Source organism: Hippoglossus stenolepis, chromosome 5 (assembly GCF_022539355.2).
Source record: "Hippoglossus stenolepis isolate QCI-W04-F060 chromosome 5, HSTE1.2, whole genome shotgun sequence".
Lineage (NCBI taxonomy): Eukaryota > Metazoa > Chordata > Actinopteri > Pleuronectiformes > Pleuronectidae > Hippoglossus > Hippoglossus stenolepis.
This window is the reverse complement of record NC_061487.1, coordinates 15329055-15347274: the sequence shown is the minus strand read 5'-3', so window position 1 is coordinate 15347274 and position 18220 is coordinate 15329055. Positions and strand designations below refer to the sequence as shown.

The 18220-nt window shown below is 43.6% G+C and overlaps 1 protein-coding gene across 6 annotated transcripts in view; it reads right to left on the bottom strand.

The window, feature by feature from the left end:
* tln2b (talin 2b) overlaps positions 1 to 18220 on the bottom strand; it is an 87679-nt gene that overhangs the window by 21382 nt on the left and 48077 nt on the right. For 4 of the 6 annotated variants that reach the window (XM_035156020.2, XM_035156023.2, XM_035156021.2 and 1 more), the window contains exons 13-36: positions 17710 to 17893; positions 17107 to 17220; positions 16365 to 16473; positions 15541 to 15749; positions 15238 to 15336; positions 14491 to 14658; positions 13238 to 13532; positions 11743 to 11909; positions 10587 to 10715; positions 7511 to 7624; positions 7221 to 7334; positions 6968 to 7102; positions 6667 to 6795; positions 6445 to 6547; positions 5238 to 5446; positions 4726 to 4845; positions 3965 to 4162; positions 3333 to 3472; positions 2716 to 2809; positions 2136 to 2225; positions 1885 to 2007; positions 835 to 978; positions 447 to 632; positions 180 to 320 (exon numbers count right to left, since the gene is read on the bottom strand). In XM_035156020.2, the coding sequence (XP_035011911.1) occupies positions 180 to 320; positions 447 to 632; positions 835 to 978; positions 1885 to 2007; positions 2136 to 2225; positions 2716 to 2809; positions 3333 to 3472; positions 3965 to 4162; positions 4726 to 4845; positions 5238 to 5446; positions 6445 to 6547; positions 6667 to 6795; positions 6968 to 7102; positions 7221 to 7334; positions 7511 to 7624; positions 10587 to 10715; positions 11743 to 11909; positions 13238 to 13532; positions 14491 to 14658; positions 15238 to 15336; positions 15541 to 15749; positions 16365 to 16473; positions 17107 to 17220; positions 17710 to 17893 (3514 nt within the window). The remainder of the gene's footprint in view (positions 1 to 179; positions 321 to 446; positions 633 to 834; positions 979 to 1884; positions 2008 to 2135; positions 2226 to 2715; positions 2810 to 3332; positions 3473 to 3964; positions 4163 to 4725; positions 4846 to 5237; positions 5447 to 6444; positions 6548 to 6666; positions 6796 to 6967; positions 7103 to 7220; positions 7335 to 7510; positions 7625 to 10586; positions 10716 to 11742; positions 11910 to 13237; positions 13533 to 14490; positions 14659 to 15237; positions 15337 to 15540; positions 15750 to 16364; positions 16474 to 17106; positions 17221 to 17709; positions 17894 to 18220) is intronic. The other 2 variants (XM_035156025.2, XM_035156026.2) reach the window with 1 other exon arrangement.

Here is an 18220-nt window from a genome sequence, read left to right as displayed (position 1 = left end):
AGAAGTTTCCAAATTATCTTTCGGATGAGTGTAGAAAATTTACAAATTGGAGGATTCTGAGAACAGAGGATGTCGTAAAACATCGCCGTCCATTTTAAATCAGTTCAGTCATTTGCAACTGTGGAAAAGTGAAAAAAGAACATTGTAAATTATAAACAAGCATCAAAATGACTGAATACCTCATTGCTGATCTGTGCCGGGACGCTCGCAAACTCAGGGTTGCTGGCAAAGGTGGAGAGGTTTTCTACAGCCTCGAGGAGCGGGGTGGTAGCAACACGGCACCTGTTTCTGTTCTCCTCCGAAAAATCTCCATCTAAGCCCTGAAACAAGACAACGCCATTTCAATAATTGTCCATATTGGCCGTATTTTGGGATGTAACGGAAATATACACACATCCACAGCTTCTCACTCGATGAAGAATTTCTGTAACAAATTTACACTCAACGTTTTGATCAGATGGGGAGTTGACCTTGATGGTTTTGACGAGGTTGGCTGTGGTGTTGGCCACCTCTTTGGCTGACTGGACAAACTGTCTCCTGGCCACCGGGTTGGAGGTTTTGGAGGAAGCCAGGCGGCAGGCATTACAGAGAGCTGAGGTGTGTTTGGCTACAATGGTTGCTGCAGACAAGACCTGACAAACGGATAAACACCACCGAGAAGCAGAGTTGTATAAAATGAGGCATAACGATGAGGTGTGCCGGGCAAATTATTTACGACATTGGGATCGATTTGAAGGTTTTCAAACTTAATGAGCCATTTAACTTATGACACAAGAGATCCATACCAGGGAATGGCTCTGTAACATATGCCAGCCCTGGACTGGACCGTCTTACCTGTGAAGGACTGCTGGCGGGGTCCACTAGGTTCTGACATGCCATCTGTATAGCCTGGTGGGCCCGAGCAAACTGAATGGGATCCACCAGCCCCTCGTGACCTGACTGACTGTTGGGATCAGACACGCCTACAAGATAAGATGCCTAAAGGGCAGAAAACAGAAACACTGTTATGCTAAAGATCACTTTGCCACTAGACAGGTCTTTTATTGTTCTCCAACACTCTGTTATCCCCCTCACACATGTGCTCCATGTTCTCTGACATACAGAAATGAGCACATGAATACATGAATAGATACATACTTAGATGCATATTGTATACACGCTGCATAATAGGGCATCTTTCTCAGAGATCAGCAGTGGAAACAAATGATTTGTCAAAGTGTGACCTTTTCAGGACAAGCCAACTGAATCTTGCTGGGAGGTGATGATGATCATTTTCAGCTTCAGGGGTGGGAGTCTGTAAAAAAACCCTAATGAAACCCGGGGCCTGTATGACGAAGCAAGCTCCATATACCCAAGATGTCTTTTCAAATTCTGGCCACCATGAATAACTTGTTTTACGAGGCAGGTTAAAACTGGCTTGTTTAATTCTGGGTGCTTCTATCCGGCATCATTGTTAGAACCAAATGCAGCAATCTTAAAGATGTCAGCTCAACAGCATCCGATCGTTGTTTTAAAAAGGGTTTATTTGTTTATTGTGCACTGCAGGTGTTGAGTGATGCTGTAATTCTGTGCCCGTGAATAAAAGTTAATCCCATCACTTATTGGTGAAATGGTGAAATGTTCTGAGTTGAGAGCCTACTCTTGATTTGGCCAAGTCAAAGTTGTTGCCATGGAAATACGGGAAAAAATTGAATAAAAAAACCCCCAAAATATGACAAGGCACCACTTCACAACCTCATTAAAATAAATGTTTCATGAAGGAAGTCTCAACGGTTTTCAAAATCTGCTCTGGAAACAAAAAATATTACAGATGGACGAACAGACGCAGGAAGGTTTGATCGATAAATACAAGCAGGCTATTATTACCCCAGTCTCTGATCTCACCTGTCCTGCAGCCTCCGTCAGCCCACACAGAGCTTTGGACGCCACACCCACGCTCTCCCCGAAGGCGACCACATCACCCGTCTTACAGTGCTGAGAAATACCTGCCATCGACTCTCCGAGGACCTGAGACATTTGGAGACGGAGAAATATTAAAATGCAAAAATAGGATTTCCAGCTGCCGACACGATGTAGAATATCTCTGTATGACAGTTAAAGTATACAGTGCCCGCAATTATTCTAAAAGCCAGTACCTTTGAATTTTCCATGACGCTCTCGATGCAGTCAAAGTAGGAGAGTTCGCTGACAGGCTCGTTGGGATTATCTAGGAGTCCTCTGACAGCCTGTGTACGGAAACATGACGAAGACGGTAATAGTTAAACGCAATACAGACACCGCTGAACAACACTGCTCTGACACCCTTACACGTTTATCAGCTATGGAGATGAGATCTGAAAAGGCAAACACTATAAATGTAAATCAAGCTGATTCTAATACACTGCCATGATAAACCATGATAATCAAGGCTTTCAAATGCACTGAGTTGTTGTCATTTTCAGTTACTTGAGCTGAAGTGAATGTAGGCTTCAGTATGCAAAGTCCTCTTGTTCAACCGGGGCACTAATGCAGTTAATGTAGTTCTGACTTTATTATCCATCTCCAATGAATGTCTCAATAAGTGTAGTCAAATGCAAAATACATGGAAGACAAGGGTAGAAAGATGCTCCTAGTTTCTCTGATGGAAAACATCCAGTACAGGCACAGACAACATAAAACAGGCCTGAGAAGGTTTGTGTGTGAGTGTGTGGTACAGCGTGTGTGAGGGACAGATACCTCCAACTCCCTCAAGGCGTTGTCACACTCCTTTTGTCCCGCTGCTTGCTGGGTACAGAGCGTGATCAGCTGGTTAATACTCTCTGTCACCGCCCTGAAACACACACAGGCAGCAACACAAGGCTTTTTAGCTCCCACATGTGTCCCCCCTGCATGCACGCACAGCCTGGCTTCACTCACACTCACTAACACATGCTTATAGCTCTCCTCCTCAAGCTGCGATAGGCTAACGCAGGAGTATCGAGACTGTCTCGGGTTTGCGTTCAGCCTTGCTGAGCACAGACATGCTCTATCCAAGGCTTCCATCTTCCTAATTAGACAGAGAGAAGTCAGTCAGGCCCGAAGCCCTGCGGGACCAGCTGCTTGGCTTCTTTCCACCAGGGGGAGGACCGACACTCCCTGCAGCAACGCTGAGCAGACGCAGCTCGGGAGCGGCATACAGATGCAGCGGTGGAGACGTTTTGTGACATTTAAGTGCACAATTTTTTACACAATTTGCCACAAGCGTGAGTCTGGAAACAGTTCAGTGTATTAGCAAAGACTGCAAGATCTTAACTACAAGCAATTGAGGAGGATATCAGATACAAATCAGGGGCTGTTTGCATGTTATCGCACACCTTGCTGCCACAGCGAGAAGATTCTTCGCATTGGCTGCACCTGGATCCACAGACAGAGACTTGGCAGCCAGCAGCAGCTTACTGGACGCCATGGAGATATTCTTCAGATTACCAATGACCTGGATCTGGTCATCTTTGCTCTGTACAGGTAGAAAAAAATATTTTTTTAAAAGATGGATTTAGTCATCTAAATATACAGTATTTGGTTTTTAAGGGACAACACATTGAAGAGAATGTTCCCACTGAATCCCCACTACCTATATCCTCTTTTCTCCTCTAGCAAGACGACTTTGTTGTCATGCTACATCAACTCCAATCCCCGATGATCTTGGCAGATTAATGAGCAAAATAGCCAGAACAAGAACTTCACAAGATCTCATTACCTCTGACTATGTTAGTGCTCAAGGGGACAATCATTTGCCTAAGTGAATTAGATTAAAAGATCTAATTAACATATCTTAGGTACTAAAGTGACACAGAAATATAAGGGTCGACCTCTCAGTGTTTAAGCTTTCATGTCCATCAAAGCTGGTTGAGCACTCCTCTCTCTGTGTGAAATAGTGGGTGAGTGGGTTATCGATGAACTGTTTCAATGGAGTGGGGGGGGGGGGTTATATGATCATGAAACCTACTTGAGTGTGTCCTGCCATCTCAACGCCAGCATCAAGGAACTCGTCAAAGTCTTGGCTGAACTTGCCCGAGGCCGCAGCCAGCTGGCCGCTTGTTCCTCGAGAGGAGTGGACGACCTCGCCTGCAGAGTGGTTGAGTTCAGCGGCCGTGTGGTTCAGATCAGTCTGGGCCTCCTGGAATGTCTTACTGCAGGGAGGGAGCTTCAAAGACAAGACTCGCATTAGCCACACTGGAATATCATCAGTCACATAAAAAATGGAAATACCCTGAGCAATTATGGGGTGACATCTCAAATGTACTCAAATGGTTTGTGTTCAAAAACATATAATCTAGAATTTCTGCACAGCAAGTTATATGCCTCCACCAACCAGTGCTGTGTCAGTCTAAAAAACTTTTTTCTTTTACCTTTGACCATTGAAATCTAAGTTCATCTTTGACTCCAAGTGACAACTGGTCATAATTTGAAGAAATTCCCAACAGCCAGACTTGAGATATCATGTTCAAAAGACCAAAAATGGGTTTTGTGAGGTCACAAAGCTCTTTCATTGACCACCAAATTCTAAGGAGTTCATCCTTTAGGCCAAGCGAACGTTTGAACAAAATTTGAAAGGATTCCCTCAAAGTGTTTGTTAGATATCGCGTTCACAAGGGAAGAAACGTGTTTTATCCCTTGGGATAGAAAGGGACAACCCAAAGATACTGCTTAAAACATAAGGCATAAAAATGGCAACAAATCTTTGAAATAAAATATAGCAGGACGTACAATATCCACCAGCAGCTTCTTGCTGGCCTCTCCAATGCTCCTGAGGGCCATGTCAACATCCTTCTGGCCTGGCAGGCAATTCACACAATTATTCAGGGAGTGCGACACCGCTTTGGCCACCTGAAACACAGCACATCGCTCTGTCAACACATTGTCCATTTGTCATTCTCACAATGTGCAACACAAAAACCCAGATCAAAGCAATACGGGGAAAGACACAAGTACAAATTGGGCTGACAGTGGTGCACAGTAATCTGTGACACTAATTTATGCTGCTGTCACAGATATAAGCCAAACAATATGTTTATCCTCTGAGGGAGAATGAGCAGTTTTACACTGGCGCTCCTGAGAGAGACAAAACCAGGCGAGAGACAAAGTAGAGTGAAAATAGCAACGCTTAGAGGGGATGATTGTTGTGGAAGAAAATATTTTTACAAATCAGTGAAGGAGAGAGAGAGAGAGAAGAACAAAGAGACTGCTACATGAACATCACTGTTTCTATGATGCTATACCTGCGCCAGTCTCTGCTGACTCTCAGCATCTCCGGGGTGAACCAGGGCCTGGTGGGCTTCATGGATCAACATGGCCGAGCCCTCCATGACGCACTGGGCTGAGTCGAGCATTGCAGCAGCAGCCTGCGGCTCCTTGGTGCTGGCTGCCACGCCCCTGGCTGCTTGGGCCAGTGTCCTTAAAGCCTGGGCTGTCTCTCTGGCAGCCACACCTGCAAACAACCAGCCACACACAGCAGACGATATCATACTGGAAACCAAAACATATAAATATAATAACAGATTCAGTAAATACTAGAAACTGGCCATTACATATGTGCTACAGATAAACATCTGTGCTGTCTATAGATATAATACAGGCATACTATTCTAAAATACAGAGGAGATAAGATGTTCCCTTTCTCCTCTGCCGTACCTTTTAATGTAGTTACAATAAGAAATCATGTTTCTGCAGAAATCGAAACTGACACCACACTAAACACATTCATTTCAAGCTCATTACCTTTGCTTTGCAGCCTCCTGTTTAAGCAACACAAACTGAGAGCTACGTGCATTTCCTGTCCTCTTACTATAATTGCAATAGCATTGCTGAAATGAGCCGGCGGGGGCTTGGCGGTGCCACGCTGCGAACAAAACTGATACAGAAATGCCCTCATTGTTTAAATAAATGAGTTAATATAATAAAGATGGCCCCCACGTGGGAGCTGCCCTTAACTTATTATACATACACAGAGCAGAGGAGAAAAAAAGAGCAGCAAATTGCATCAAATTGCATTAGCTAGCCAAGTGGAGCCATTTGCTGATGGAATGTTAAATGTAGTGAAAATAAGATTAATGAGCAGCGAGCGGCACCCTGGGCCACAGCATGGAGCGCTGCTCTGGAGCATTGTTAGAAAATGTTATTCTCTATCTGTCTTCATCTCTTCTCCCCTGAGATCTTCAATTACGACAGAATTGACGGCAAAATGGCCGAGGCAGGCTGGATTCAAAGGGCTCAGTTTAAGGCAATAGCAGCAGCACAAATAAAGGAGTCGTGATTTTCTCTACCTGCTCTATCCCCACACCCCCATTTTCAATAAAGGCTACAGTCAGTAATCTAGGTATATTTATCATATCCATCCCCTCTTTCTAAAAACATAACCGACGTAGACAGAAATAAATGATTAAGGTCCATTATATCTACTCTCGGTGTAGAATAAACCTATTTTACCTGTATAATGTTCGTTGCCTTGTGCCGCACACGTTAGCAGCTGAGCCATGGACGAGCCCACAGCCTTAGATGTACTCCCCAAGTCCTGGGCACACTTCTCCAGCTGCATCAGAGCACATAAATACTATTTGATTCACCGCTACCATCACTTAAATATGTCAACCCTTCTGCAGTTGAACGTCTAAAGTGTAATGTTTCACTTGAACTCCACGATGTACCGACCGTTTCCCCGGGAAGAGGTTTGAGTTGTGCATCGATGACGGACATCTTGGCATCCTGAAGCTCACTCTTGAGTGTCTGGACTGTTTTCAGGGCTGAGTCGATCTCCAGAGGACCACATGCATCATGGGCCTTTAAGCAACACGCACACATATAAATATTACTCATATGCACACAATGCAGAGTAGAGCAGAGAGTTACCAACGTGGAACGCTACATGAAGCAATATTTCACAAGAGAGCAACACATTTCCTGCACGAGTGAGGTGAATGCTGCCCAACGGTGTTGTGTGTAGATACAATACCTTCTGAGTGGCAGTCCTGAGCTCCGCCAGGCAGGTAGCCAGGTTCTTGGCACACTGGCCCAGTTGCATAGCAGCAGCCTGGTCAGCCACCGTTGGAACGGCTGACTTTGCAGATGCCACCATCTTACTTCCAGGCTGAGGGATGGTGACAGAAAAACAACAACAAATTCATTGCTTCAAGTGCAAAAAAAAGTTTTTTTGTATACTGATAGAGATTGGTGGTTGCTGGCTGTGTCATGGTGAGAGGAAGAACCTGTAGGAAGCTCTGGCTGGCCATGATGAGGGCGAGCTGGGCACCCAGCTCCTCAGGCTGGGCCTGGCTGCTCCTCATGCCCTGCACTAAATGGGGGATGCTATCCGCTACTCCCTGCATTCAAACACATGTTATGCATATTTCATATCCACATCATCACATGTGAAAGAGAAAAATTGATCCTAACCTACCAAAACATTCATATTTTATGGGTTAAAGGTTTTCCCCTGGATTTTTGACTTTGTTTTTTAAAAACACAAGAGCTCATAAGAAAGAGTTCATGATCTTACCTTGCAGCTGTGAACGAGATGTTGATGTGAGACTGTATTTTTGTTGGAGGCAGCGGCGTTTTGTGCAGCTGCGATGGTCTGAGTAGCAGCAGCCGCCGCCTGCTTTGCAGCTATCTGTTCAGAGGATAGGAAAAGAAAATATTTAGACAACGGCAAGAGATTGGTGCTGACTAACTGAGTAACATTCATTTCCTCACCGACCAGTATTACTACTTGCAACAAGGCGGTTATGTTTTCACCCGTGCTCGTTTTTTTTTTTTTTACTGACTTCCATGAAACTTGTTGGACTAATGGGGCCACTGAAGTGGGCCAGAAAACAACCCATTAACTTTTGGTGTGGATCCGGACAAAGGGGCGGATCAGGGACATTAGCTTTCCCAAGGCATAATAAAGTTGGAGATTATGATTTCATGATGTGCATTGTTTTGTTGGCTTGACTGAATTTAAGGAAAGTGTTGGGCCTTGTGTGTTGTTATGTTCTAATCAAACTAAGATGGGTCAAATACCAAAATGATTAGTAAGAAGGAAGAAGGGATGAAGAAAAGGAATCCCTTTAAAAACCCTAAAAGCACTATATACTATACATATACACTACCGTTCAAAAGTTTGGGGTCACCCAGACAATTTCGTGTTTTCCATGAAAACTCACACTTTTATTTATCAAATGAGTTGCAAAATGAATAGAAAATATAGTCAAGACATTGACAAGGTTAGAAATAATGATTTTTATTTGAAATATTAATTTTGTTCTTCAAACTTTGCTTTCGTCAAAGAATGCTCCATTTGCAGCAATTACAGCATTGCAGACCTTTGGCATTCTAGCTGTTAATTTGTTGAGGTAATCTGTAGAAATTTCACCCCACGCTTCCTGAAGCACCTCCCACAAGTTGGATTGGCTTGATGGGCACTTCTTGCGTACCATACGGTCAAGCTGCTCCCACAACAGCTCAATGGGGTTGAGATCTGGTGACTGCGCTGGCCACTCCATTACAGACAGCATACCAGCTGCCTGCTTCTTCCCTAAATAGTTCTTGCATAATTTGGAGGTGTGCTTTGGGTCATTGTCCTGTTGTAGGAGGAAATTGGCTCCAATCAAGCGCTGTCCACAGGGTATGGCATGGCGTTGCAAAATGGAGTGATAGCCTTCCTTATTTAAAATCCCTTTTACCTTGTACAAATCTCCCTCTTTACCAGCACCAAAGCAGCCCCAGACCATCACATTACCTCCACCATGCTTGACAGATGGCGTCAGGCACTCTTCCAGCATCTTTTCACCTGTTCTGCGTCTCACAAATGTTCTTCTGTGTGATCCAAACACCTCAAACTTTGATTCGTCTGTCCATAACACTTTTTTCCAATCTTCCTCTGTCCAATGTCTGTGTTCTTTTGCCCATATCAATCTTTTCTTTTTATTGGCCAGTCTCAGATATGGCTTTTTCTTCGCCACTCTGCCTAGAAGGCCAGCATCCCGGAGTCGCCCCTTCACTGTAGACGTTGACACTGGCGTTTTGCGGGTACCATTTAAAGAAGCTGCCAGTTGAGGACCTGTGAGGCGTCTATTTCTCAAACTAGAGACTCTAATATACTTGTCTTCTTGCTGAGTTGTGCACCGGGGCCTCCCACTTCTCTTTCTACTCTGGTTAGAGCCCGTTTGTGCTGTTCTCTGAAGGGAGTAGTACACACCGTTGTAGGAAATTTTCAGTTTCTTCGCAATTTCTCGCATGGAATAGCCTTCGTTTCTAAGAACAAGAATAGACTGGCGAGTTTCACATGAAAGTTCTCTTTTTCTGGCCATTTTGAGAGTATAATCGAACCCACAAATGTGATGCTCCAGATACTCAACTAGCTCAAAGGAAGGCCAGTTTTATAGCTTCTCTCACCAGCAAAACAGTTTTCAGCTGTGCTAACATAATTGCACAAGGGTTTTCAAGGGTTTTCTAATCATCCATTAGTCTTCTAAGGCGATTAGCAAACACAATGTACCATTAGAACACTGGAGTGATAGTTGCTGGAAATGGGCCTCTATACACCTATGTAGATATTTCATTAAAAACCAGACGTTTCCACCTAGAATAGTCATTTACCACATTAACAATGTATAGAGTGTATTTCTGATTAATTTAATGTTATCTTCATTGAAAAAAACAGTGCTTTTCTTTGAAAAATAAGGAAATGTCTAAGTGACCCCAAACTTTTGAACGGTAGTGTATATATATATATATATATATATATATTTAGGGTTAGGGTTATATATTTTTTTTTATAGGTATTATTTTGTCTGTTGATTAGTGAGCCCTGTTCCAATCAAATAAACAAACAAATAAGTAAAATAAATATTGCTTCGCTCACATTCATTCACAGACGAATTAATTTTGAACGACAGACACGACAGCTAAGGAGAGACACTTTTTGTATTGTGCATTTTATTTATCTACTCCTATGTTTGGGTCTAAATAAAAGCGCTGAATCAATCAACTGAACGATTAAAAACACCTTAATGAGTCTAAATGTGTCTGAGATAAATGCTGCATGCACACCTCCAGAATCATGGCGCTTTGGTCTTCACTGGCTCACACATTTCCTTGATGGAGGCGACCATTAGCAGTAATACTGAGACCATCCAATGCAGGGAGGTGGACTGAGATATATACGTGCTGATCCCAGCCCAGGGTAATGCACAGTTTATGTGACTGGGAAATTGAACATCGAGCGTTCCGGAGCGAGGGGGGGCCCAGTCATTAGGGGCAAACTGATACCAACGACTACACACAGATCTCAACAGGCAGATAGTTCATTCACAGCACTAATGGGGTTTGTTGCTCACTGCTACGGGAGAGAGGAATAACACAGACGAAAAATAGTAAATGGGCCGTTTTTGTACAAATGACCGGTGAAGCATTTCATTATTTCCTAATGTCTAAACTCAGCTGTTATTTCCACTACACTTCACCGGTGTTTATACTACAGCAGAGACACAGTGTGGGAGAAACATGTTTGTGTGACATAATTGCCGGTAAGGAGACTTATTTTGATGAAGGTCAAACGACACAAAGACGAGAGCGCGCCGATGACTCACCTCCAGTCTGTTGACCAGTTTTTTCTTTATAGCGTTCTGAGCTGCAGCATTAGTGGCAACACGGAGCCCCTCAGCTGCCTCTCTGAGCCGCTGCTGCTGGTCCTCGTTCTCTGGGTAGGCAGCCGCCCCCTGAGGGTGCATAAACACACAGGGACACATAAACACATCCATCGCACACATGCATATGTATATACTGTATATAGACACACACACAGTATAAAATCAGACCACAGCCATTCAATTCTAACATCTCCTGTTATGCATGTTGTACAATTGATGCAAAGAGGCATTTAGCTCTGTCTGCTTTCTGACAGTTTCCAAGGAAACCGTCAGTGGCAGATTCCCACTTCCTCTTTGATAACGGCAGTGATGTGGTGATTAATGTGTCACAGATCAAAAACATCTAACGAGCCATAAGCAGTGTTTCACTTGCTCGGGTATTTCACACTGATAATATCCGGCTCGACGTTGCCAGGGGCTTATTAACAGCCACTGATGCTGCACCCTTTTATTTCGGATGTGAAATCATGCTGGTAGTTAGTGCTGACAACAATGCCAAAATGTTTATTCTATAAAATAGCAAAGCAATTCAGCCCAGTTCGTCTTGTAACACTGCACACATTGTGAGATGAGACATGTAATTTACAGGAGCTGATAGAAAAAGCTACTAAATAAAATGCAACAATGTCAATATAATTCGTTTTCACGCCTGTCCATTTGTTTGTTTGTTTTTTAGCAGAATTACACAAAAACAACAAAACATATTCCCATTAAATTTCATTGAGGGACCCAAGGAAGGAACCATTCATATTTGGTGTCGATTCAGATCAGGGGGAAGATGCAGGAATTTCTTTTTCACTTTCTTTAACGTTGTGACACTTTCATTGATTTCTCAGAGATTTGCAATTTGGTGCAGATCCAAATAAAAACCTGGTCCAGTGAATTTGAATGTGGTTTTATAAGGGAACTGTTGGGCCTTGGCGTAGGTGTACGCTCAACTTCTAGTTTGCAATATGGTTCAAGTAATGTGAAATGTGTACTTTGTATTATTTGGTATAAATGACTAAATCTACAGGAGTAGTAAGGTAAGATTTGGATATAAGCAAACACTGGGTCATATTTACTGCTTTACATTGTGAGAGTAAACCGTCCTCACCTTAGCGGCCTCCACCATGCGAGCGGTGGCGTCAGCCAGGAGTTTGGCTGCAGCCAGAAGTTTCTTGGAGTTGTCCACGTCCACTTCAGCCTCTGCATCAGACCTCATGGCATTGACCAAGTCAGAAGTGGCCTGAGCTAACACCCTGGCCTGACGCACCATCTCGCCTGTTCACACATGAAGACCCACACAAATATTAAGGTTTTCAACTAAGATTGAGGCCCAAAGACAATAAAATTCAGTTTGTGTTGTAAAGCCGAGACTGAGTCTGTCCATTTCTTTAACTTTGTTTTCAGTGTGGGCTTTGTATTGTGTAGGTTCTTTGAGGATTTTGGATTTCTTTGACGGCCAAGTTTCAGTTGTTGTCATCATTAACTGTCAGAAGTGCAGAAACATTTCATGCAAAAAAAACCAAACATTATTCCTTAACAAACTGACACAAACAGCTGTACATGCTGTCAAATTGTGTCAGTGATGGATGAGTTTGTCTGTACTGTTACACTTTCTTATGTTAACTGTAACAGCCTCATAAGTACTGATGTAGGTGAATCAAAGGTGTGTGTGTGATATGAATAAAATCCTCTGTCATATGGGTAATTTTGTGTATTTTGTGAAATATTATATTTTTTCAGCATTCAGAGACTGTAGAGATAAAACAAACCAAAGGAAATATCTGAAACAAAAACATTGTCAGGTATTAATTTCTCCATGGAAATGACAGGATGTCTGTCATCACATCATTCAACAACATTGCAGCAAGCGGACAGTGTATAGGTGTAGTGGTCCTGCGAGCCACATCACTGTTTTCACCTTCATGTGCTCTTATATCTGAAGCTTACCGGTGAGTCATCCTCTCTGCCTCGCACGAATGAAAGTCTTCAGAATATATATATCGCCCCACTCACCTGCTATAAAAAAAAAAACTTGTGTTTCCCAAACACCCACCTACAGCTAGAAATAACTCACCCAGAGATGTCTTTGAGAGACAAGCTATCTGGGAGCTTTACAACCTACATCCTGTGGCCTCGGGAAACAACAAATACCTGTAGAATGAACAACTATAATCACTGGATGCGGATCCACTGCTTCACATTTTTCGTTTTTTCTCGTTGAATAAAGTTAGTCCTTCCCAAAATGCCCAGGTCATGTGTTCCCTGTTAAGTTTCAAAGCCTCCCTGATGTTGATTGGGACCAGACTGAGCGCTGTGTAGTGGTTTTGGATGACATGTCTCCTACAACCCCTTGAGAATTGGCTGGGTTTGCGAATTCTTCAGCCTCATGACATGAACCATAACAAGTATCTTTGAAAAACGTTTGAACCGCATCTTTAAGATGACTTAATATGTGTGCAAATGTGTACAATGTCCTACGGCGCTCTGTCAAGGGGAATCAGGTATTAATTAAAGAGCACATGATTTGTTATGTTTAGTCCTTTGTTGTGAATAAACAGGCTCGGATCAAATCAGGAGACCTTTTCTGTCTGTTTCGTGCTCACCAGCATCACCCATGGAGGTGAAGATGTTCTCCGTCACGTTCATGATTGTGTCTGTGGCCTGGTCGTAGCGCCCGATGGGCTCTCCGCAGCTGGCGTAGTGGCGGACGTGTTGCAGCAGGTCGCTGAGGGACTGGCTCACCACACCGGCTGCCGCCCCGACCTGCTTCAGCAGTTCGCCGTCGTCGCTCGCCGAACGGCACGCTTTGACGCAGGTCTCCACCGAGCGGTCCACCAGCTTCCCGGCCTCCACCAGCTGGTCCTGACACACCGGGGAGCTGATGGTTGGACTCACCACCTGCAACACACACAGTCGGTCATAGAGGCTCAAGAAATATATCAAGAATTGAGGAAAAGGTTGATTCTTTCTATTTCTAACCAAGAATAACAACTCAAGTTGTTTTAAATGTGCTAAATAAATAAACTTGACATTGACTTTTAAAATGCAATGCAGTTATTTGTTAGTTTCTGATAAAAAAAAGCTGTTTATTAGTTAGCGAGATTACACAAACACTACTCCACCAAGGGCCAAGGAAGAACCCATTAAATCTTGGTGCAGATGTGGATCCAGGTTTTTATTTTCACTTTCTTTAACAGTGCCTTTTTTTTTTACATTTTCAATTGTTTTCTCAGAGAATTATTCACAGATCTTAAATAAAAAAAATAATTGGGGGACCGATCTTTTTGAGTATGGGCAATTTGGTGCAGATTCAAATAAATCACATGTAACTCATGATTTTAAATGTGGTTTCATAAGGGGACTGTCGGGCCTTGGCGGAGGTGCACACTGTTTATTTTTCAGCTGGATTATGCAAACCATCTAATCCTGGTGCAGACCAAGTTCCAGATTGCAGGATCCTAGAATTTGTTTGCATCACTTTCAGTAACACTGTGAGACATTTTTCAACATTACTGTGAATTTCTCAGGAAATAGTGTGTTGAACTTGATGTAAATCCAAATCAGGTGTTTAGATCTGTGGAATCCATCAGTTTATACAATTCAGGTTATCAGACCTTCCCTTTATTCTTCTATTAGAAGAGCTGATATATAAAACTGTTTGGCCTTGGGTTAGGGCAAGGGGCCGTTCTACTTTAATAAAAGATACATGAATTTCAATATTTCCAAAGTGAAAATCAAATTAAGCTACACTGACTCACGCAATATATCCTGACTAGAATATTTACTCGGATTTCCTGCCTCTTCGGACGTCCTTTACCAACTTGGCTGCAGAGATGAACAAGTTTTAGATAAATACCTTGGTGCAGGCGACCAGCTGTGAAGTGGACAGGGCACACTGAGTGGCAGCTGCGATCACCCGGTTCTGCAGCACGCTGTCCTCGGCCACCTGGGCCACGTTCTTGGCCTTCAGGACTAACATAGCAGCTGCATTGGCCACCGCTTTGGCCAGATTCATCAGGGTGTCCTGCAACATATTAATCAATGTCCTTCACTGGAACACAGCACAGCTGCGCACACGTGACTGAAGGGACGGGGAAAGCAAATGTTTATTTTAACTCATTTTGTCCGGTTGATTTATGGAGAACTCATCAAGGCACCTGCAGCAAAATGCAAATAGTGATAATGACTTTTTTCAGATGTGAATGATAAATCACATCTGTTATTAAGTACAGCAAATGGAGAGACTCCGCTACACTGATGTTCATGTAGCAGATTATTGACTCAAGGTCTATGACACAGAGAATGTGGGATTAACACCAACGGCTGTAAGGAGACATCCAAGAAGTAAAAATATGAGCATGTGGGAGATAATTGAATTTCAATAGAATAAGAATAAATGAGACAGATAGGAAGAGCTATAGATAAGCTGTCTGAGACACTGTGTCATACCACTTATAAAAGCTCTGCTTCTGACACATTGTTATACAGCCTGAGGTGATTACATAAGAGCGTATCGACATTTTTAAAGGCGTTCTGAGATTTCGTGTTTGCCTTCCTGTTTGGCCGGCGGTGTCATAGGAACAGTGAGTGGGTGGTGTCCAACCTGGAACTTCTCATCGGTCTCGCCCTCCCCCATGTGACGGAGCAGATCCCCGCTGGCCTGTCCGATGCTTCCTGCCGCAGTCAGCACCGTCTGCCTGGGCTGTATGACAGTGACATCACCACATTACACTGGCCCGTTCTCAAACAGGCCTCCATGAATTATCTAAAACAGACTTCTGGGTCAGAACTCTTCTCAGAAAGAATGTCTTCAGTGGGACATAAAAGGAAAGACACTGTATGCTGCTGCCAGGATTACAGAGGAAGATGAAGTGCGGGTCAGTACAACAATCGGTGGGTGACTCACCTCCAAGGCTGCAGGCTCAACGGATCGGAGCAGATCTGATACGGCTCCTGCCAACATCCTGGCAGCACCCATGAGCTTGTGTCCGCTGCCCACCTCATCCTCCATCAGTGCCGCGAGCAGTTTGACACCCTTGGACATCTCCGTGAGATTGGAGGAGATGGTGGTGATGGCGCAGCCCACCGCCGTGTAGTCCGTCTCTGTGGGCTCACCTGCGGAGGACGGACGGCCATCATTTCAAATTACGCCTCTACCGTGCATCATAATTGTTTTGCGCAGCTGCCACGTTGGTTCAGCTAATGCACGGGGCAGCGTGCGTCTCACACACGGTAACACACACATCAACGTCAGTGTCATAATTAGAGCCAATTCGAAATGGTTCCACGGAGATGAGCACGTTGATGCAGCAAGTGGCCCTGAAGACAAACTTTGTGTTGTAGTGAGGGGGAGTGTAAGTGCAACCAAACAGATGGTGAGGTAAGATTAAAACCCTGCAAATGTCTGGCAGGAGCTCGACTGGCTCCCCGCCAAACAACATGGGGAGCAGAGAGAGAGACGTTGCCAGTATGTCAGGACAACAAGTTCACGATTTACTCATCTTAAAAATCTGAAATTCTCCCTTGTTTAAAAAAGATCCTAATCAGTGAGTGTTTAACTCTGACAATGATGTGAAGATAAACAATATCGTTTTCACAACAGGGCCATTTCCTTTTAGAGCTTTGTCCGGTGCACTCTTCATAAACCAGGATTCTGGTGTCGAAATAAAGGAAAACTGAAAATGATAACATGTGCCATCTTTTAGCTGTTTGGTATTCTCCATTACTCACCTGCAGTGAGATTGACCACAGATGCCGTTCCAGCGGTGATAGCATCGACCTGAGAGTGGATTTCATGTTTGGATTCATCCACTTTGTTCTGAACCCAAACCCTGGAAGCCTTTCGGCGGAGGAGGAGGAAAAGGAGAGCTGTTGGCTTTCATCACAGTGGGTGATTTTCGGTTCGTATAAACTTTTTTTGTGCGGGATTAAAGGACTCGGGCTGTAACACCTACAGCTTTGGAAACACTCAAGCATTAAATACAGCCTCCACATCTACAGTCGATTCTACATCTTAATTATATTTGACAAATACGATTGACTTTGATGTGATGAGTGTTCTTTAAAGCTCTCTGCGCTGAGCAAAACCAGAGGCTGTGACATCAGAAAGCACAAATTCACGATTGTTGCAAAAGTGGAAATCTGTCTAATTACAGAAATCTCTGTTTGTCTGTATCTGGAAAACAGATCTCGAAAATGATCATCTCATCGACTTAGCACTTAAGGATTGTGAAGGGGCAATGGAAGTACAGTGCCGATTTTGGTGAGATTTGGACATGCTATACATTCAATATTAAACTTAATAAAAAGGCGACTCATCAACATGTTGCCCATTTCCAAACAGACATGTTTCGAAGCATGTGTAGGCACTTCACTAGTTGCTATAAGTGATGGGTCATGGAGGGGGTCCTTCATCTTTCCATGCTGCATCTATTCTAAAACTCACTGTGCAGTAAGTGGAGAGAAGACTCACCAAGTCATGTCCCAGTGGAGGAAGACTATCAACATGTCCCAGGTCGGTTTGGGCCTGTTGCACAGCCTGCATGCTGCTGTTGATGGTCCCCATCAGGGCCTGCTGGGCCAGACTCTGACAACAGCAAACAACACAGTTTGCAAATGACTAGATAGAAGCAATCTAAATACACTACATGCATTGTCTGTGGGTGCAAAATTGTGAACCTCTCAGTCATGCAATCTAATATCTCTAAACCGCAGGAGTCAGATGAGCTTTTACTATAAGGAACTTCTCATTCCCTATCTCACTCATGGCCATATTCATATTCTTCATTGTGGGTCATTGTTGACAGCAGGGACCACAAGTAATATTTCACCACCACACACCACCACAGATCAGATTTACATAAAAAACATGATGCACCTCAGATGTTTTAAAAACAGGAGCACTGATCATTTTTTCATCTCCTCTGTTCTCACTGTATTTTACTTAAACAAACTTGCCTTAGGTTAAATGCTACAAGTTTATTTTCGAATATGGTGACATTGGGGATTTCTTTTTCATCTGGTGCATTTGTCTGAGACACTGTGTTTGCTTGCAATAGCAAGGGTTTTTACTCACCAGCGGGGGCATGTGTCCCCTGTGCATCTGCCCCATGGTGATTTGCTGCTGGGCCGAGGGCATAGTACCCATATTGAATGTGTCAGGGCCGCCGATGGAGCCCGACCGAATGATGCCCGGAAGTGCTACAGAGCCATGCTCCACTCGACCCACACGGTTGAACTGCTGCTGCAGAATTGTGGACCTAAGACGGAAGGAAAAGAGACAGGAAGAGCAGGATGAAGTGTAGGAGAAAAAGAGAGACAGCAGGATGCATTCAGAGCGAAACTTCTGAGTAGCGGAAGGATCAGTAATATGAAGTCAAACAAAGCAAAACACAGGTTCTTTTCATTTAATCTTCTATCCTTATAGAAACACATCTGATTAATTATAGATTAACCTATGTTACGATTAATAAAATATATAAAATATGATTAATTATCTCTTTTCATTATAAGTGTCTCTTTTTGTAGACAGTGGCATTGTGCTTTGTAAACATATGGAGCTGCTCATGGCTCTTGGATCTCTAAAT